The sequence below is a fragment of the Malus domestica genome, chromosome 03 (genome assembly GCF_042453785.1).
Source record: "Malus domestica chromosome 03, GDT2T_hap1".
NCBI classification, from domain to species: domain Eukaryota; kingdom Viridiplantae; phylum Streptophyta; class Magnoliopsida; order Rosales; family Rosaceae; genus Malus; species Malus domestica.
In genome coordinates, this window is record NC_091663.1 from 36,687,981 (window position 1) to 36,710,407 (window position 22,427).

The 22,427-nt window shown below is 35.3% G+C and overlaps 1 protein-coding gene across 1 annotated transcript; it reads left to right on the forward strand.

Annotated features, from left to right (window-relative positions):
- Window positions 1-7,936: 7,936 nt before the first annotated feature.
- LOC103432558 (potassium transporter 5-like) lies at window positions 7,937-17,817 on the forward strand. Its single transcript, XM_029100401.2, has 8 exons — window positions 7,937-8,131; window positions 8,387-8,612; window positions 11,131-11,379; window positions 14,889-14,939; window positions 15,041-15,301; window positions 16,093-16,260; window positions 16,398-16,652; window positions 16,829-17,817. The coding sequence occupies exons 1-8, from the start codon at window positions 7,937-7,939 to the stop codon at window positions 17,815-17,817; spliced, it is 2,394 nt and encodes a 797-aa protein (XP_028956234.2).
- The last annotated feature ends 4,610 nt before the right edge of the window (window positions 17,818-22,427 follow it).

Here is a 22,427-nt window from a genome sequence, read left to right on the forward strand (position 1 = left end):
AACCAATACTCAACCTAAGGCAATGTTCAACATAAAGCAATACTCGACTAGATGTATCACACATTACGAGATTGCTCGGCTGGAGGCTATGCTCATTGCGAGGCTACTCAGCTAGAGGCTCTGCTCGCGGCAAGGTGTTAGCTCGGCTGGAGGCGATTCTTGTTGCGAGGCAGCTCGGCTAGAGGCTATGCTCGCTGCGAGGCAGCTCAGCTCGTGGTATTCCTCATTGCAAGTATCTATTTTATGTCGACATGCACTCAGTATGAGTTGATTCTCAACATGACTCAGGTCCGATTGTCGGGTTTGCATATTGGGTCTATGTGTTGGATCCGTGGATCGGGTCTTTGAGTCAGGGCCATACGTAGGGTCATCGAGTTGGGGCTATCTGTAGGGTCATCGAGTTGGGGTTATCTGTAGGGTCATCGAGTTGGGTCCAGGCACATAGGTGTCCCAATAAGCAAATGTCCGAGCAAGTAGGTGTCCGGTCAAACAAGAGATCACCATGAGCACGTGGCTCATCAGTCTATAAGTTGGTAGACTTCTTTCATCATCAACAATGTTGATCAGTGGATCTAGTTGCTCAATAATCCCTGACAATAAATGACAGTATAAGTACGACCGTATAATGAATAAATCAAATTGACAAAGTTTGTCAAGGTAACATATTGTACTATGGGCCTTCTATAAATAAATAATTTATTATGTTGTGTGATAAATCACATGTCGTATAAGTGACATAGTTTAAAGGCAATCATATGTCACTAGGTAATGAATAAATATTGCACAATGTGTAGCCTGTAATGATGTTCCTAGTGTGTGTGATGCAGACATCAAATAATAAAATAATATAAAAACATCGTGCGGACTAGCCTGTATATTTTCGACTGCCAACTCACCTCCACTTTCAGCAAATAAAATAAAAAAAGAAAAGTAAAGATATCATTATGCTGTTTGTGGGGAAGATTTAAAGCAAAAGTTGGGATATATTCACTTTAAGTGAAGATACTCAATCCGTGGAGATAAGCTCCACTTTCAACTTTATTACTCCATTAGCAATAGTGAAAGCTTTCGTGAAGTGTTAGCAATCATGTAATAAATAATATAAAATAATAATAAGATATTTAAATAAACAGAAATAATTTGTACGTGAAGTGTCAGCAATCATGTAGGAGATGGAGTGCTTATCCAACAGAAATAATATAAAATATGTAATAGGCATCTTCACCGAGCAAATATGTAATAAATAATATAAAATAATAATAAGATATTTAAATAAACAGAAATAATTTGTAGAAGATGGAGTGCTTATCTTATCCGATGGATTGTTGTCGGAGACTGCACCTTTCCTGCTGAGAAATTGAAGCTCTTCCATAAGTAACAACAATCTTCACCCCACTATGATAACCAAACTTCTTAGCTTCCTCATGAATCTGACCAACCATCTCTCTCGTTGAAGACAAAATGAGGGCGGTAGGGCACACATCACGATTTTCGGCGTGAGCCGACGACCACTTGACGCCATTCTTTAAGACCCCATTTTGTGAGGTTTCACGTATGTTTCAATTAGACCAATGAACAATGAGCCGGGAAATACAATCCTGCTATGCTCTTGCAGCCGTATCAGGACGGTTTCAGAAGCTCAGAATCCGGAGCTTCAGTGTGTAGGCGCCGGTGCTGGATCAGATTTTTATCTTCTTTGCATGTTGTCCCGTTTGTGGTTAACGGTGAGGGAGTCTCTCAGATATCACCTCTCTCTTTCTCTTTCTACTCTCAATGCTGAAATTTCTGCAGTGATAGCGTTTATGAATTTAGACTCAGCACCCCTGACTCCCGCCTTAACAGCTATTTTCTTCATTCTCCACTTCATCCCGTATCGAGTATTCTTCAGCACTGATAATTTCCAAAGGGTTTTCCTGGCGAGGTAGTCAGCGCCGGCTCGAAACGCGTACCAACTGTTCTTCCTCAACCCAGAAAGCCGGGACCGCCAGTACACCTTGGCACCCAGAAGATCTTAAGGATTGTCGTTTCATTGTTGACGAAAGTTCAGCTCTCCATAAGGACCTTATCTTGACTCATGAGGCAGAGAGAAGTAATGGAAACACCATCATTCGTTCTTTGTTAAGAACTTGCAGACGGGGTCGAGGCTGTACAGCTGCTCAACATTGTCGTTGGGTAGTGTGCGGAGGGAGTAAGTGAAGATAGAGTAGCTGGCCAAGAGGCGCAGCATGCGGTCCAACATGACAGGGACGTCAAAGTTCTTGGTCGGCAGCTGCGAAGCTAAGTCTGCCGGAGAAAAGAAAGCGCCATGCCTGGCTTTCGTCATGATCTCAGAACGCCGCCAAGGTCTTGCAAGAGTCGCAGGGCTTGTCGACTAAGCCGACAGTTATGGCAGTCCACCGGTCTTGGAGGTCTATTTATATCCTCAAAACGACGTCGGCGGCTTGGTCTTGCGTATGCTCCACATTTTGACGAAGATCGCAGATCTCCCAAGATTGATTCGAGGAAAGCAACGGCTGCTTTGCGGGCGTCGGGAGTGGAGCTACAGTCGAAAGCTACGACAATGGCTTGGGCGACGCTGCTAGCCGCTGTGTTGTTGTTGCTGCTCTCTTCCATTGCTTTTTCCTTCTGGTTTCTATGGTATTAGCCCCCAAGAATTTTTCTTGGTTTTTGTAAAAATAGTAAGATGACAATCGTGGATTTTTCTGCAACCTACAGAAAGAAACCACTGTGTGTGTGGAGGAGAGAGAGCAGCGAGATGGATCTGGGTATCTTTGGATTTTCAGGCAATCATTTAGGCTTATTTAGTTGAAATGGGGGATGAATAATTGAATCAGAAATGAGTGGGAGGAAGAGTGTATGGGTTTTGCAGTGACTGTGTAGGTATTTGGTTCTTAGGTTTCTGCAGATTCACAGTGGTGAGATGAAAAAATGAAAGAGATCCGACATGATTTTTTGTGTCAATTCCTACAGACGGCGCCAGATGTTGATGCACAAAACCGAAGGTCTTGGAACAACGTAAATCCGACCGTGAATCTGCAGAAATGTAAATAACACAAGATGTATCGTGGTTCACCCCAATGTTTAGGCTACGTCAACACTGATTGTATTTCTCTAACTGTATGTATGGATTACAAGGATGAGGGGCAATCCCCCAGAGAAAGATAGTGTTGTTGTGTTTGTGAGGGTATTACCCTCTGTTGGGTTCCCAAACTCTGATTTGTAAGGGGGGAAGAGTCCCCTTTCATAGAATAAGGGGCTCCTCCTTTTACATAATTATGGGCTGGGTAATGAGGCCCAAATGTTGAGGCCCAATGTGTCAAGGTCTGAGGCCCAATATATGTGGTACCAACACATCATTTTGGTCATTCTGTTAAAAACTCCGTTAAGTGTCCTAGAGCTCTTGGTCGGAAGTTTGGGCAATTTTCAAAGCTTCGTAACTCAATCGTTTCTTAACCAAATTCGACCTATAATATATCAAAATGAAGATAAGGAAAGTGTAGAATGACATTATACTGATTTCAAAGCCCAATGGTTGCCAGAGATGGCCGGAAAATAGCCTCAAAGTTGACTGGTTCGAGTGAAAACTTGAAAACTCACCGGAAACTGGGTAAACTTTAAACATTCATAACTTCTTCAATACTCAATGAAATCAAGTGATTCAAAAAATAAAATCATACTTCTCGATGAGACAAAGAGAATGGTACCTTTTTCGACGGCTAAATCACTGTGGTTTGGCCGAAAAAATGGCTCGAAAGTGGCTAAATTGAGACAAAGACAGCCACTTTCGAGCCGTTTTCAAGCCAAACCATGGCGAGTTAGCCATAGAAAAGGTACCATTCTATTTTTCTCATTGAGAAGTATGATTTTCATTTTTGAATCACTTGATTTTGTTGAGTATTGAAGAAGTTATGAACGTTTAAAGTCTACCCAGTTTCCGGCAAGTTTTCAAGTTTTCACTCGGACTAGTAAACTTTGAGGCTATTTTCCGGCAATCTCCGGTAACCATTGGGCTTCGAAATAGGTATAATCTTATTCTACACTTTCCTATCTTCATTTTGATATATTATGGGTCGAATTTGGTTAAGAAACGATTGAGTTACAAAGCTTTGAAAATTGCCCAAACTTCCGACCAAGAGCTCCAGGACACTTAACGGAGTTTTTAACGGAATGACCAAAATGATGGATGGTGGACAATCTTAGGGATCACTTTTATCGATTTGGAATCTCAGGGACCAAAGTGATGAGTTATGCAAATCTCAAAGACCATTTTGACGATTTACCTTTATTTAATTTGCTCTAATCAAGCATACACTTGAGTTACTAATTAAGCAACACTTGAGTTACTAATTAAGGTACAAAGAAAATAGGTGTGAGTGTCACAATAATTGGAGCATACTTTGACTAAATTAATTAGCATGACAATCGGATCTAGGTCACATACACGTGTAAATATTTGTCTTCGAGATTTTGAGTTGGATTAAAGATCTTCTTTCAAATATCATGTTTACCAAAAATTATCTAAATCTATCGTTGGATTAAGAGTTTAGGGTTTCGTTGTAAAACTGTATTAGTCTATTTTCTTCACTACAAATGAATGTTTTAGTGGTTTTGGATTTGTATTATTTTTAGCAATGATCATCTATGAATGATGTTATAAAAGATAAACAGTTTAGATTGTTAAAATACATTACAGAGTGAACCTCACAAAAAACATATGGCAAAAATTGTGTAAAAAAGATGGTACTATGGAACCACCCCATATAAATATAGGAACTAACGAGCTTGTAACTTAATACGGATCAAATCACTTACTTGGACCTGCTCAACAAACCGAATTCGGCTAAAAGGTTTCTGAGAAAATAAAAAAATTCGAAAGAGCCTTGTAAAAACTAGAACGTAATACATAATATAATTCAATAGGACAGATGCAAACTGAAATAATTAATTAGCATAATCAATTGGAGGTTTTATGAGAAAGTCCAAACTCAAAAGAGCCTTGTAGAAACTAGAAAGTAACATATAACATAAATTAATTAATGAGACAAATAAACAATAAAGTAAGGTATAGTAGAATCAAAGATCCTTTCGGATCTTGAAGTCCGGAGTTAATGGAAGAGGATCCGGTCCGTATCTCTTCCATCAAAGGCTCAAGATCAAGTGATTCGGGGTGTTAAATTTTGATTCAACGGTTACAATTATTATAACTTTTAAAAGGGCCCCTTGTTTGTAGTCGGATCAAATTTCAACAGTCCGGATCACTTAACCTTTGATGGGAGAGATCCTGACCGAATCCTTTTCCGGAGTTAATAAACCTAGAGATCCGGACTGAGAGAGAGACCAGGACCCTTAATTTGTGTAAGGTGGGTCAGTTGTTGAGAATAAATCTCACATTGATGGGCGCAAAGACCTTGCATAGGTTTATATTTGGGTTACTCCCCATATTGCTAACTGTTTTTATGGTGGAACATCAACTTTCTTCATGGTATCAGAGCTAGGTTATCCCACATGTGAACCCAAATGGCCACACACACTCCACATCATCCTGTTGTGTTGTCCACGTGTTAGGCTTGAAAATTCGTCACACGTAAATGGACGTATTGAGAATAAATCTTACATTGATGGGAGGAGGAACCTTGCATGGGCTTATAAGTAAGTTGGTTTTATGGTGGAACCTCAACTTTGTTCGTCAGTAACATGAGCTAATGTGGCCGTAGAATTTAAAATGAGTGGTCCGAATCTCAATTCAAAATTAGTTGAATCAATTGGACAGAGTGATCAAACGGGAGCATGGTATACTGTAGTTTTTTGTTTGCTTCTTGTTAATTCTGCGTTATTTCAATAATAACTACATAATTACTGCTGCTTCTTTCTTTTTTTTCAAGAAAAAGCGACATTTCATTTCATTCCAAAATCAGACAAGCTACATAGTATAAGGAAAGGAAAGATCCTCCACAAGAAAATCACAAATGATAATAGGACGATTTTCAAACCAAGTACATCACCCTCCGGGCCGCAAATGGAGAGCAAACAAATTAACTGCATAATTGCTCTCATGACTAATTCCAGCTATACTTTGGAAGATCCGATGAACTTTTTCTCTCAAATTCTTGGTGAAATATTGTAATACAATCAACATCGATCTAATTAGTTGGAAGTTGGCATAAAAGCCATAAGGCTTGTTAGCAGTAGCAATTGCCACACAAGAAAAATTACCAAATTTGGCTCTTAACGCCTGCTGATTGGCCCTACCGCAGCTAAACAGCATGCAGTAGAATTTTGACAATGCCAAGAACTAAGAGCTTTGGTTGTGCCATACCATGCATGCCCTAAGTCAAACACTTGTTGCTTTTCTTTGATACTTCCAAAAGATTAAAGCCTGAATCCTTCTCGTGTCACACATGACGACGATTACGTACACATCTTCCACTAGAAAACTGTCTGTCACTTTTGCTCTAAGCTAGCTAGCTATCCGATTATAACTATGCAAAGCAACAAATTAACTGTGATCAGTGTTGATACAGTTTCTTATTATTAGCTGAAAATTTAGCTTAATTAGCTATACAGTCCACCTGTTTCACGTACTTAACTATTTCATTACATACCAGTACAGTACTTAACTATTTCATTACATACCAGTACAGTACTTAACTATTTCATTACATACCAGTACAGTACTTAACTATTTCATTACACACCAGTTCTGATTTTCATGCTTATTATCCTATAGTTTTTCCTTAATCATATTTGTGCAGTTGTGGGTACTGTTTGGCTTCTTCACATGACATCGTTTCACCATATAATGTTATAATTTGAACCGTTCATTTTCTTATCATCATCTACAAATCATCTTTAAATTTTTTTTGTATGTCTCCGAATGACATGTATAATTTGAAGAAGTGAAAAAGTTTAAAGGCAAATGTAAGTGCAAATGTTGCTAGCATTTTTTAGTAAAATATGGTGGAGGCACTGGTATATAAAATAAAATTTATTTATCAAGAACTTGAATTATTGGCCATTTAACTACTTATCCAAAAACAGAAATATCTAATTGGACAACATGCATTAAAATTCCTATGCCAAAAGAAAAAACGAGACCAAATTTAATAGTATATTAATTTTTTTTTTTCAAACAAACTTTATACTATATTGAGTACGGATGATAGAGACGTCGCCTGAGAAACATGGAAATTTCAGAAGTGTGAAAAGGGATGCTTAGCTTCTAAAATTAGACGTTGTAATTCGTGAATAATATATAAAAAAAAGCCAAGGGCATATATACATATGGTACTTTAATAATTAATAGTTTAAGGGGTAACAGAATAAAGATGTAGCAATTAGAAAAGTTTCACACAAGGAGCCCATCTTCAGCCTCGAACGTCTCGTTAGGTTAGCTTCACATTATTCTCACACGCCATTGTCCTAGTGGAGAAATATGTGTTTTTTTAAATACTCGCAAGGTTTATGTTTTATATGTCTTATTAATAAAAATTAAATACGCGTATTGTAATTTGTGTAAAATAATACTGCATAATAGTATTTTTTAGTACAACAAAAAATCTCTCGTCCTAACTAGCTATTGTTCTGCTAGTGCCATGAGATTTGTTTCTATATATTTTATTCAAACATTATATGTACATATGCCAACCATGCGTAAAAATATAGGTCAATGTATATGAGTAAAAAAGTAAATGAGTATATGGGAGTACGCGTTTGGATTGTGGCATCTTCCTTAATTTGCCTTTAAATATCACCTTCCATCCTTACATCCAGGAGAACACCTCCCCATAATTGCGCACCCCAGATTCCAACTCTCTCTCAAACACCTAGCTTGCTTTTGCTCTCAAAGAGGAAACTACCCACAGTTCTCTCTCTCTCTCTCTCTCTCTAGAAATTAATTGGAGTGTGTGCGAGAAGTGGCTACATAGGTGTTATAGAAATGCCTGATGAAGAGGTACTAGTGGAACACCCTACAGATCAAGGAAGCCAAGATCATCAGGAAGTTTCTGATCATCATGATCATGATAAGGATCAACTCAAAGGGAAGAAACTTTCATGGCAAAAGTTGCGACGATACGACTCCTTGGACCTCGAGTCACGCAGTTTCACAGCTCCCCATGGCCATGCCTCCAAGGTCCGTCTCCATTTTTCTTATGTTATTTAATAAAAATAGTACTATTACATGTTTTCAACCAAAAAAATATGACGAGGGTTGGAATTTAATTCTCATTTAACATAAGTTGTTTTTAACCAAAAAAATATGACGAATTCGTTATTTATTGGAGTTAAACTTGAGATTATCATTTACAAGTACAGAGATATACAGTCAAACTTAAGTACTAAATAACAATGATTTCATGTGATTTATTTTCTTTTGGACTTTTTTTAGGGCGCTGGCTGGGCAGTGATAATGCAACTGGCATTTCAGAGCATCGGAATAGTTTACGGGGACATTGGTACATCACCTCTGTATGTGTATGCGAGCACCTTCAGCAAAGGCATCAACCATGACGATGACATTTTGGGTGTTCTTTCTTTGATCTTTTACACTCTCACCTTAATCCCTCTCATTAAGTACGTTTTTATCGTCTTACGGGCCAACGATAATGGCGATGGTAAGACTCCATACATCTCCTACATCTGTATAATTACAAACAAAACAACATCGATCACTTATTAAATCCTTCCTACTTAACTATATATTCTTGTTTCCGTGGGGGGCAACGCCAGTTGTTGTTTTCAAATGCCCCGTATCCTTATCTCTTTTTAGGTTGGCATAACAAAGAAAAAAAAGAAGGAGAGTGCCAAGAAACAGCACATTCAATACAGCAGCCACTGGTAGCAAACAGAAACCTCACTGAAGCTCAAAGACACCACCGCCCTAATCCATAGAATAGTCAACCAAATTCATATATCTATATAGATATAATTAAAGAGTCTATTTTCGATTAAATTACTCGATTTTATTTAAACTTAAATATTTAATATATATATATATATATATATATATAAATATACACACACACACTCGATTTTATTTAATATACACACACGCACACGCATTCCCCTCTCTTAACACACACACATAGCCCGGACCCGACCTGTAGGTCCGCTAACGTAAATATAATTAAGGGTCTCTTATAATTAAACTATTCTCAACTTTTTCAAGGGAAATAAATAAATATAAAAAAAGGACATTGACTTCCGGTGCCTCATCAGATATAGTTAGACTCAAACTTTTTTAGTTTGTATATTTTGATTGCTGAGGTTAATTTGTCAAACTTCTTATAATTAAACTATAAAAAAGAATGAGGAATTCCAGAATGAAGAATTCCCGTATAAATTCTTCCATTTCAAATCCCTAATTTTGTCTTTTTAATCCGATAAAAGCCCCAACCTTCCCCGTGTGATTTTCTGACCACGTATAAGATCAAATACACAGATGTAGGTTTTTTTTTGGGTAATTTTTAATAAAATCAATAATATGTTATCTAGCAGCAAGTGACCCTCTATCATAGTGATGGTGAGGAGTGTTGCCCTTGCACCACGGCATGGATTTAGATTTCGTCAGTTCTTTATTCTAACATCTAATTTAACAAATCTATAGTTTGACAAAAAAAATATATATATATATATTATCTGATATAGCCTAATACCCAGTTATGATAGTTTTTTTCTAAATTGCCAATTTAATCATAGCCTTTTCTATTTTTCAAAAAAAAAAATCAGCCTTTTTTAATAACAGATATCTAAAAGATCTTTACAGGGGATCGAAAATTAGTAAGCAAATACAAGTTCAGTCAATTGCTGAAAAAGCGTTTTATCTTTAGTGTTTCCTGCCACTTAGTTAGTATTATGGTCTAGTAATATTCCTCTTTACTTTTAAGTAAGAGATCTTAGGTTCGATTCTGGTCAAAGGTGAATTTGAATCATATTATTGTTAGTTCTTGTGAGGTTAAGCCCTCATCCTCTCCTTAACGTAAGTAATATCGTTTGTTAAAAAAAAATATTTGAATTCTCCCTTACTCATGAAAACACAATTTGATTTTTCAACCATATTTCATTTGATTTTAACCCGTAATTCTATTATACTGACAATACGCTTCACTTGAGTAAATGTACTCATATTTGTCAATAGAGTAAAATGCCCATATTGGCCATGTTGCTAGGAGTTTAAGTGTCTTACTTTCCTAGTTGTACGAAATGAACTTCAGATAAAAATAATAAAAAAATAATGAAAATGACTTCTAAATTTTGTATTTTATAAAAAAATAATCCTATAATTTTATTTAATGATAAGGACAAGAGAAAGAAAACAAAAACAAAAACAAAACAAAAAACCTAACTAAAGGCACTTGCAAAGAGCACCCAACCAATCCTTCAGTTGCATAACCCTTTGACACAATCCAAGCATATTTTATTCCTCTAAAATTAAAATTTCAAATTGAAGGGGGTTCCAATTCAGAACCACATATGGGGCAGTATGATTGGGAGGGAGTCAGTCAGGTGTGGGGTTGGGATGGTTGGGGGTAGGGGTGGGGCAACATCATTGACAACATTGTTGGACTCATCACCCATTTTTCTAGTAATGGTATTGAGCTATTAGCCATGCATGACTTTAACGGAGTGGACGTTGATCTCTATCATGTTTTTTTTTTTTTTTTTTTTATCTTTTTATTGCATTCTGGTGAAAGAACTAAAAATTTGGAACAAGCATCTACCATTAATTTTCATAAACAATGTAGTATCGTTAAGTTTCATAAACAGTGTCGTACCGTTAAGTTTAATAAACAGTGTCGTACCGTTAAGATTCATAAACATTGTAGTATTGTTAAGTTTCAGAAATAGTGTAGTATCGTTAAGTTTCATAAATAGTATAGTATCACTAAGTTTCATAAATAGTTTGTGTGAAAGGCGCACGGGTCCGCACGTCAAATTTTTTAAATATTAAAATTATGTCTTTTTCATTAAAATTTAAGAATTTTTCATTAAAATTTAAAGTCTTTTTCATTAAATAAAGTTTTTTATTAAAATAAATTTAGTCCAAATCATTTTCATGAAAGCCTCAAAAAAAAAAAAAGATCACTAGAGCAAATATAACGCTTCACATACGTAATTTTTATATTTTTGCAGGAGGGACGTTCGCACTATACTCTTTGCTGTGTCGATATGCCAAGGTTGGTTTGACTCCAAGTCAACAAGTGGAGGATCACGATGTTTCAAATTTTCAGCTTGAGTTGCCTACCAAAAGAGTAAAGAGAGCATCAAGGCTTAAATCTTCATTAGAGAACAGCCCATTCGCCAAAGTCTTTCTATTATGCGCCACCATGCTTGGTACGTCCATGGTCATTGGTGATGGTGTCCTCACTCCTTGCATCTCAGGTTTGTCAAATCTTTAATTAAAAAGAAAAAAAAAACGTATATATCTATATCTCGCGTCATTTGACATGGTTGCTTGATAATATATATATATATATATATATATATATATATATATATATATATAATTCTTGAAGCATATCTTTGTTCGAAAACATAATAAATAAGGTTAAATTCTTTATATATTGAATAGTTTCACTACGAGTTCTATCTAGATCTATTTTTTGTATAAAATCTCATTGAACAAATGATCAAGTCAAAAACAATATCGATGTTGAGACCTGATAGGATTTTTACCGCCTGCAAAAGTAAGGATAAAAACACTTAAAATACTTGCAAGAGAAACAAGATTGTCGTAGTATAGTTGGCTTAAGCAAGGTCGTTCTTCACAAGGATTAATTTAAATAGATTAACACCAAATCAATTCTCAACTAATTATTTAGAACAAAATTTTGGAAAATGGTGATTTAATGACCTAAATTAAGAAAAACGAATTTAATTAAAAAGATTACTTAAAAACTGCAATTTTAAAGAAGGAGAAATAAACAATTTTTAGAATTCAAAGTGAGAAAGTACTAGATTCCGCCGTCACCTTAACAATCCTATGTAGCTCTGCTAATTACTTATGAACCATACATGCATATTTTGAAGGTTAGGTTTTCCTAGAATATATCCTACTTGGAACCTTCAACATAGAATGTATATCTAACATGCAACCCGTCCGTGGTGTCCAGATCGAATGTGAACATGCAAGACTCATTAAGTTTTATGAAAACCCTTTGAAAAACCATATAACCCTTAAAATGTGTCGTCCATCCTAAGAGGTTACACATATTAACCACAAGAAGCCTTAGTCAATTTTAGGGACAGCTCTGCGCCAAAATTGCATCGAATTACTTTCCTAAATATCCTAATGGTCGCGAATCACTAAGACAAATAGATAGTTTAAAGCACAATGATTAACAATCCAAAACTTGCATGCATAAATTCATAAGGAAATTAAAATGAAACTACATATTCTTGCTAAGGATCATGGCCTCACCCTAGCAAAAAGGATTAGTTACGCATATTCATAATTAAAATCAAAAGAATTTATTGAAATAGAAAAAGAATGAAAACACCTTGAAAGTATAAGTCTCGAAACCTCTAAGCTTTGCCCCAAAAGTTCTCTCCAAAAATTGCATGCGTTTTACCCTCTCCCTAAACCCTAGGTCTACCAAAAGGCTTATTTATACTACTCTAAATAAAATCCTCCTAATAAAAGGTCTTAGAATAAGACTAGGAAACTAAATAAATTAAAATAAAATAGGAAACTAAATAAATTAAAATAAAATAGGAAACATAATCCTAAATTGACTTGGTAAATTCGCCTAAAATCTTGCATAGCCACGTTTTGGACCTATATCAGCTCTAAAACTGGTCCAAAATAGCTGGATTTAAAACTTGGACTATTTTGAACACTTCTTCAGAAGGACAAGAACCCATCTGAGGTCATCTTGGGCTCCAAAAACGTAGTTTAAGCCCAGAAATGTCACTTTCCAGCAACTTGCACTGCTCATTCATTTAATCTCTAGAAAATAACCGCTTGGTGGAAATTGCTGAGATTTTGACACGGACAAGCTAAGGAACACACGAATGTCCTCTAATTCGGATCCCTCCAAAATTCATCCGTTTGATCATGTTTTGCTTCAGAGGAAGTCGAATGTCCTATGTTGAAAATATAAAGCAAAGTATCAAAATTCTACCAAAATAATTATCAAATTATACTAAGAATAGGGTAAAATATATAATATAATATTGACTCATCAAGACCATCTTTGTAGTTTTGACAAAAATCTCTCTACTGCCATGCTCATTGGTGTCACTCGAGTGACCCACCAAACTCTTGTGGTCACGATGGATGATTTGAGCATTACCCTTTTGAAAGTTGGAGTCACCATTCAATACATGCCCTCCAACTGCTTCATAAAATGCCTCAAAGAGAAGTTGGCCTTTTTATTATTTTTTTATGGGAGATTTTGGATGCGGTCCTTAATCATGAATATTCTTTGATTGAAACCTTGTTAGTTTTTAATTTTTGATTGAGATCCCTAAAATTAATGTGATAATTTATTTCTATGTACGTTACTATTTTTTTAAAATTAAAAATTAGAAATTTTAGTTGTTTATATAAATGAGATTTTAAATAAAAAACCATAATTTGTGGGATTAAAAATATTAAAATATAATCTACTATTGTGTGTGTGTGTGTGTGTAAACATGGGTACATTCATCAAAATTAACCAAAAAAATCAAAACATGGGTACATTCTTCAAAATCACAAAAAAAAAAAAAAAAAAAAAAGATATTAGGCTTAATAACATTAGTAAATTTCTTCGGTTAAACTTGACATAGATACATTTTAAAATCAAAGAAAAAAGAATGTACCCATATAAGTTTAAAAATGGATTAGAAAAAAATTGAATAGATTTTATATTAAAAAATGGTACATTTTACATATAACAATTTTGTATATTTAAGAATGAGTACATTTTAAGATTAAAAAGTTTTACATGAATGGGTACATATAATTAGCATGGGTACATTTAGCAAAATAAAAAAAAATATGGGTACAAATACAAATAAACTTTAAAAAATATGGGCACAAAAAGAAATTAATATATGGGTACAAATTAAAATTGAAAAGAAAATTGGTACAAATTAAAAAAAAATTACATATTAAAAATGGATACAAACTAAAACTAAAAATATATGATAAAAAATTTAGTCATAAATATAAATATACTAATTGTAACATTTTTAACATTAAATGAATATATTTAGAAATAAAAAATATTTAATTATTGAAATAATTAATGATTTAATAATACCAAGGACCTTGATCAAAAATTAAAAATAAATAGGATTTTAATCAATAGAGTAGTAAAAGGAAGGATGAGAACCTAATTTTTCCTTTTTTTATTTATAAAATATTACCTAGCCAATTACATGTGTATAATCATGTATATTTGCTAAATACATTAGCTATGGGTCTACTGGTTGCTACTGCTTCAGCAGATAGAGCTTTTTTGCTATGAATATTTTGAAATGTCCATTGCGTAACCGAATGGAGATCAATGGTTGAGTAATAGTATGATGGTTTATACTGAGAGCAATGTTTTTTCTTCCATTGATAATGAAGTTATAATGCAGCATTTTCAAAATATCAAAACTCGTCGTGGACAATTGTAACTTGTATTGTTATTTGTTTTATAAGTTATGAATGATGGAACTATGGTTGATTTTTAAGGTTATTATGTCTAAAAAAATATTTTTAAACTTTTATATGTGACCCTCCGAATAATTTTTTCTGAATCCGCCACTAGTGTCACTGACTGGAGCACTAAAATTTTGAGTCATTAATTCTGCAATAAGACAAAAATCAGTAGCGTCCCTTACTCTCGCATGATTATGTGCTTGATTTCTTTTGACTTGAACATGTAACAAATTTTTTTGTTCCAATTTGATGGCAGTTCTTGCGGCCGTTGGAGGAATCAAACGAGCCACATCTGCAATGACAGAAGGTAATGATAATTTGATACACATATTATTAATTTGTGTGTGATATATAAAATGGATAGTGAAAAGATAATGTGATTAATTTTAATTTAATTTGTGTGTACAGATTGGGTTGTTTTGATATCAGTAGCCATCTTGATTGGCCTATTCATGGTTCAAAGATTTGGAACTGATAAAGTAGGCTACAGTTTTGCACCAATTATTTGCATTTGGTTTATCATGATTGCTGGAATTGGTGTCTACAACTTCATCAAGTTTGATCCGACGGTGGTCAAGGCTCTAAACCCACAATACATAGTAGATTACTTCAGGAGGAACAAAAAAGACGCTTGGATTTCTCTTGGTGGCATTGCCTTAGCAATAACAGGTTTCCAATTTACTTCATTCAAAATTCCCTATGTTTGGACGATGGAAATAAACTTGGAATTTGAATAAAAGTCAGAATTTATAAATTGACATATACAAATTCTCTTGTTTGAATTCATAAACCTAGAAATTTAGAATTTCCGCGTGGAAAAAAATCTTGGAATTTAGAACCTCCAATTCCCCAAGTTTAAATTCCATGTAAATATGTGTCATTTCCTAATTTCTATGATTGAGAGTTTAAAAATAACAAATTTTGTGTTCAATTCCATTGTTATTTTCGGTTAACCAAACAAGAAAATTCACAAATTCTAGAAAATAAAATCTCGTCATTTCAATTTCCATCATTTTAAAATTTCTTAGTAATCTAAAATTTCTTCATCAAAACATAGGTGTTTATTTTGGATTTTAAATAATTTATAAAAGTCCAACGGTATTTAATCAACATTTTTAAAGAGTTTATACAAGTTCATAGCAATGCGGGTGTACTCAATCAAAGATTTTGAAGGAATTAATTTATAAGTCCATGTGGATTCAAGATTTTGATTTAAAAAATTAAGTGTTTTGATGAATTTAGAGGAATTCCATATATAGTGTATCAGTGTATTTTAGGTTTTAGCGAATCCAGTTTCTCTCCCATCATATTTTGAGAGAATTCACGCAAAATTCACATAAAATCTATGAAATGTCAATTAAAATTCCATGAGTTTATAACTCTTTTAAATTCTTCAAATTCTCTACTTACACACTAAAATATTTATTAATGAAAGCACCAATTACATTCACAAATTGCAGGAACTGAAGCTTTATTTGCTGACGTGGGACACTTCACAGTGCGATCCATTCAAATAAGTATGTGCGCAGTTACTTATCCAGCTCTAGTATTGGCATACACTGGACAAGCCTCTTTTCTTCGCAAGCACCATCTTCTTGTTGAAGATACCTTCTTCGAGTCAATACCAAGTAAGAATATAATATTATAAATTATAGTAACCTTTTACGAGCTAAGGATCAAATCTCCATAATATTCTAATGGATAGAATGTTAAGTTTCTACCCATACGTCTCGGATTATGTACTAATTGTGCTGAATGCATGCAGAACCTTTGTATTGGCCCATGTTTGGAGTGGCTGTAATGGCATCAATCATAGCTAGTCAAGCTATGATTTCAGGGACTTTCTCAATAATCCAACAATCACTATCATTAGGGTGTTTCCCTCGTGTGAAAGTCGTGCACACATCGACCAAGTATGCCGGACAAGTTTACATTCCGGAAGTGAACTACCTTCTCATGTTAGCTTGTGTTGGAGTCACTTTAGGGTTTCGAAGCACTGAAGAGATCGGCAATGCATACGGTAATGTTCTCTTGCTCTTTTTTTTTGGACAAATTCAAACAAATGCTTATGTTGCCATAATCAATCTAACCCTGAGCCACCGTCTCACATTCAAGAAAGAGAGTCAAATTAATACATGGTCCATATTAAAAGTCTGATAGGAAAATTTTTCTGTGTCCATACGGATATATATACAGGTATAGCAGTGGTGTTTGTAATGACGCTTACATCATCCTTCCTAGTGCTAATCATGATCATGATATGGAAGACCAACATATTCCTCGTCATCTCATATGTTCTTGTCATTGGAAGTGTAGAGTTTCTGTATCTAAGTTCAGTGCTCTACAAATTTAACCAGGGCGGATATCTTCCCCTTGCGTTTGCCACAGTGTTGATGTTTGTAATGTTTGTGTGGAATGATGTGCATCAAAGGAAGTACTATTACGAGCTTAATCACAAAATTTCTCCCGAACAACTCAAAGAAATCGCCATTGATGCAAACTTTTCTCGTTTGCCTGGCCTTGCCGTGTTCTATTCGGAACTTGTTCAAGGCATCCCGCCGATCTTCAATCATTATGTTGCGAATGTTCCTGCATTACACTCCGTCCTTGTTTTTGTCTCAATCAAATCGTTGCCTATAAGCAAGGTTCCGTTGGAAGAGCGCTTTCTTTTTCGGAGAGTAGAGCCTAACGATCTGAATGTGTTCAGATGTGTTGCAAGATACGGGTACACGGATGTTCGCAATGAGAACGAACCCTTCGAAGGATTGTTGGTGGAAAAGTTGAAAGAGTTCATAAAGAATAGTTTTTGGATATCTCAAGGAAATAATATGCACAGTACTAATGGGGAGATCAAGTTTGAGATCAAGGAAGAATTCAAAGACGGGACTTTGGCTAACGGTGGAGAGAATTTGAAGGAGGATTTGAAGAAGCAAGTTGATGATCAAGATGACCAACAAGATTTGTTGGACAGAGATATTGAGGCAATAGACAAAGCATGGAGGTGGGGAGTTGTTCATTTGATTGGGGAAAATGAAGTGACGGCTGCCAAAGGAGCTGGTCTAGCGAAAAGAATTTTGATTGATTATGCTTACAATATCTTGAAGAGAAATTTGAGGCAGAGTGATAAAGTATTTGATATTCCTCATAAGCGCATGTTGAAAGTGGGCATGACTTATGAAATTTAGGGCAAAAGAAAGTGGATACAAAGATTGAGTACATCCTTGGAGAAAAAAGTTAATTGGAACACAGTCTCGTACACCAAGTGTTACAATAAATTTACTGAATTTTATTTTAAAATTAATAGTCATAATAAAATTTACTTAATTTTATTTTAGATGTATCCAACCAATTGTTTTGTAACACTTGGTGTAACGAACCATTTTCTCGGTACACTAAAATCTCTTCGCATCCTTGAGAAAAACTTATTAAGGTGATTAATTACTAGCTACATCAAATAGATAAATAAATCTAGTAATTGTTTAGAACATTATTCATGTCCTATAGAATAGATTACAATTCCGGGCTCCTCCACGAGAAAGAGTGCAATTGTAAAATGTACATATACACACACTTATATTTATATGCTATCCTCCATTGCTAATGCATTTCTCTTCATTTGTCTAGTAAAGTAGCAATTGGTTATTCATGCTATGTATTTTGTCTACAAGTCTTTCTTCCTTCTTTTTCATGGTCTACCCTTATTTATATGTTCTTTTTCTAGTGCAATATATTACTAATTGTACTAGAATTTTATTAATTCATGTATCATATTATTAATAGACAACATGTATTCGGAAAAATTGGAAATATAGCCATTATGAGAACCACCTAATGAAATATAGCTTATCTTTTCCAGTTGTTATTAAATTAATCAAAATTAAAGTGAAAAAAACTTAACTGCCCTTAAGTTAAAACTCTCTTCTCCTCCTACCTTTGGTGTTCGTCTCCTATGTCCAAATTAAGAGTAAATTGTGACAATGGTCCCTCAACTTTAATCAAATTGGAGCAATGGTCCCTCAACTAAAAATACATTACCATTAGTCCCTCAACTCATCAAAATGTGGTTATGGTCATTTTCGTCAACTTCATCAGAATTTTATCAAAATAAGTTATGTTGGAATGATCATTGCTACAATTGGTGTCCCTCCAATCATCAAAACGTGTAACTATGGTCATTTTCGTCAAGTTCGTTAAAATTATGTCAAAATAAGTTATGTTGGAAGGACCATTGCTACAATTGAGTAAAAGTTTAGGGATTATTGCTCCAATTGGCTTAAAGTTGAGGGATCATTTCTTCAGTTATATTAAAGTTGAGGGACCAATAGTAATAAATTTTTAATTGATGAACCATTGCTCCAAGTAAATTAGAGTTAAGGGATCATTGGTACAATTTACTCTCAAATTAATTCTTGGCACACTTCCCAATCCCATCTTCCCAAATCGATTCACCAGAAACAAACAACTGAAAAACAAACCGAACCAAACAAACATAAATTATGTTACTCATCTCTCAAAACCCCCGAAAATACCCAAATTCAATGTCATTTTCCGTCCTTTTTGTCCCATCATTTCTCATACAAATTCGAATTCCGATGGCCGGAACCCTATTCTCGAAGCTCTCCGACGACTTCATTCTAAATATCCTTTTCAAGCTCGAGGGGGACCCGTGAAACTGGGCTCGGCTCGCCTGCTCATTCACCAAGTTCTCCCCCATGATTGGAAGACCAAGTGCTACAAGGTCATCCCCTCCGTCGTCACCGATCTCCTTGGCAACTCCTCCATGCCTCCTGGCAACTAGGCCGCCCTTCACAAGCTCACTGTCTGCTGCCCCGACCTCCTCAACTCAGGCGTTCTCTTCGAGAACTCCGGCTTTGGGATCGAGCGCGAGCTCGGTCCCGACGAGAATTAGTGGAGATAGGCACATCCACAAAAACGGCACCTCTACGACGCCGTACGTGCCATAATTCTACCCAAAAAAAACCCTAGGTAGATGGAGAAGGGAGAGTTTTAACTTAAGGGTAATTAAGTCTTTTTCACTTCAATTTGGTTAATTTTATAACAATTCAAAAAAGATAGGCTATATTTTATTAGGTAGTTCTCAACATGGCTATATTTCCCTGTATATTATGCTTTATATTATTTCTAATAAACAAAATATATACACCTAAAAGTTAATGTTGGTACCACAAGATTCCATAGTTAAGGATTGTAGCATTACCTTACAACAAAGTGCACAATTTCTTCTTCCCGCTAGCTTCCTTCGATTTGTGACGGCTACCGATGTGGTGCTCGGTGGAGGATTTTGGGGCTCCGTTTTGGGGTCCTATTGTGGCTTAGTTTTCAACCAACTTTGGGGCTCTGGTTAGTTTGATTTCAGATGTGTGTAGGGGATCTTCGTCCGGCAAGCGAGTTGGCGGCGTCAGCAGTTGGAAGCTGTTAGGGTTTGCTTTGGTGTTCTTTCTGTTTCGGCCTCAAAACTATGTTTTGGGCTTTTGAGTTATTATAGAGGTCCTTGTTTTTGTTTGTGTGTATTTTATTTTGGGGTCTTTTCTGTTGTAATATGTTGTTTTATATAGAAAGTAAACCCTTGACCCAAAAAATAAAAAATAAGTGCACAATTTCTTATTATAATATGTATACAGTGATTATGGTAGTAAAGTATCTTAAACCACTATCGTTTTGAACACAACTAAAGTTAAGTGGGATTTTTATTCAACATTTGATGAGTACTTATTTTAATAGTCACTGATAATTAAACTACGATTTAGTATCTAATAGATGATTAAAAAGTAAATATAAAAGTTGCAAAAATGCCAAGTGTAATACGTACATTGTGGTGGCCGGCAAAAGTTGAGACCATTCGAAAAGAAAAAGCAGAATGTGCCATCTCTTTAGCACGTGTTGAGTTGGGGACTCAGCTAGGTGTCACATGGAGAACTCATGAACCACATGCCTCTGTCAGATTTACGGGTTTGGGTGGAGATTCCATGAAGTACGAGTTTTCTTTTATTTCTTTAATCTCAATTAGATATTTAAGGAAATTTTTCCAAAGTTGAAAGAGTGGGGGATCTGGACCATTGAAATTTGATCCAATGGTTATAAACATGAGCTCACTTTAAAATTTTTAATAACTTTAGCTATTAGATCAAATTTTAATGGTCCGGATCTCCTGATTTGGTGGATTAGGAGGAAGGGATCCGGAGAGGATCCATTTTCCAAGTAGAACTGCTAAACAAAGAAAGAAATCAGCTAGAGACCTAGCAACTCTAGAAACATCACTTAGAAGTAAACCAACAATTGAAGGAAGATGGTCATCCAATATAATACAGCCCAAGTCCAAACAAAAATTTAGTTTTTCCAAACCATCAGCCAACATGTTCCTTTCCTTATAAATATGGCTTAAATGACATTGATCAAATTGAGAAATCAGGTGATGACATGTGTTGGAGAATAGGGTCTATCATCGGTCATCTAACAAATTATATAAATTTAATATGTAGAATTTTCCACTGTTAATATCAGTGAGGCCTTTTGTGATAAAATCCAATACCTTACAATATGTGGTTAAGTTGGGAAATAACTGACTACTAAATAACTAAGCCTTCGAAATACGGTGCATTGTCTCAAGTAATGAACTACTGAATACCGATTAGACTCTCGAAAAGTCATGTGTTAGCTCTAATATAATGACTTGACCAATTCCTAATGTGGGAATTGGTTTTCTTTGTGACCCCCTATGGGGCGACTCATGAAGAAGCATGTTGGTGTATAGAATCTTACATTGGTCGGTCATATGACAAATATATACAATTAATATATGAGAGCTTTCACTCCTAATTGCATTGAGACCTTTCATGATAAAACCCAACAAGGAGTTTTCAGTCCTAATATCACCGAGACCTTTTATGATAAAACCTACACCTAACCATAAGTGATTAAGTTGGAATAACATGGATGATGTTGGTATTGAACCATGTTGGGCCTTAAAATTTATCATCATCCAAATAAAAAATCCATAGATGCAAATCATGAAACACATTTAAAGAGTGACAAAATTAATTAAGTAGGTGCATCATTGGACAAACAACTCTGTCTCATGCCTCATGGCATCTTAAATTTCCATCCATTGTCTCGCCTGTCTGCCTGTCTCAGATCTTGTATCATATCGATCGATCCTCTTTTCTTTTGGAGTTATCAAGGAACAAGAAGAGATGGTTTCTTTCAGATGGCAAATCTAATTAATATAAATTAGGACACTAGAGAACCCTAGAAACCCTAATAATTTATTCAGTCTCGCACTTCTCCCTTAGTTTGTCTCCAATTGCCAAGAAATCCTCACAAAATACTGCCAAACAACTTCACATATTGGAGCTCAGTCATCCTCACGTGTGGGAAAATGATCCAAGCTCATTTGAATATATGTTAAAACCTTCGGCATGATCCAGACTTAATGGGGATGCTTAACGACAAATTAACCATGGAAGGATGAGCCGTGGGTGCTAAATTTACTGTGGTCCCCTGTAAAAAAGTATGCCCTCGGTTGTCAAAGAAAACCCTAGCTACCCATTGACTAACATAATTAGCCTCATGATCTACATGAGTGATGGCTAATGTGGGTTTTTTAAATTAATTAAGAAAATAACTAGCTAAAGTATGCATGTGTATCCATGGTTAGTTAGATGACAAGCAGACAAACACACAGAGAGAGAGAGAGAGAGAGAGAGAGAGAGAGAGAGAGAGAGAGAGAGAGAGAGAGAGAGAGAGAGAGAGAGAGAGAGAGAGAGATTGACAGTAA

What these genes read in the sequence shown, in the direction of transcription:
- LOC103432558 (XM_029100401.2), top strand. Translation starts at nt 7,937, where the DNA reads ATGCCTGATGAAGAGGTACTAGTGGAACACCCTACAGATCAAGGAAGC. An exon ending in GGCCAACGATAATGGCGATG is followed by an intron (nt 8,613 to 11,130) that starts GTAAGACTCCAT and finishes ATATTTTTGCAG; the next exon opens with GAGGGACGTTCGCACTATAC. An exon ending in CATTGCCTTAGCAATAACAG is followed by an intron (nt 15,302 to 16,092) that starts GTTTCCAATTTA and finishes CACAAATTGCAG; the next exon opens with GAACTGAAGCTTTATTTGCT.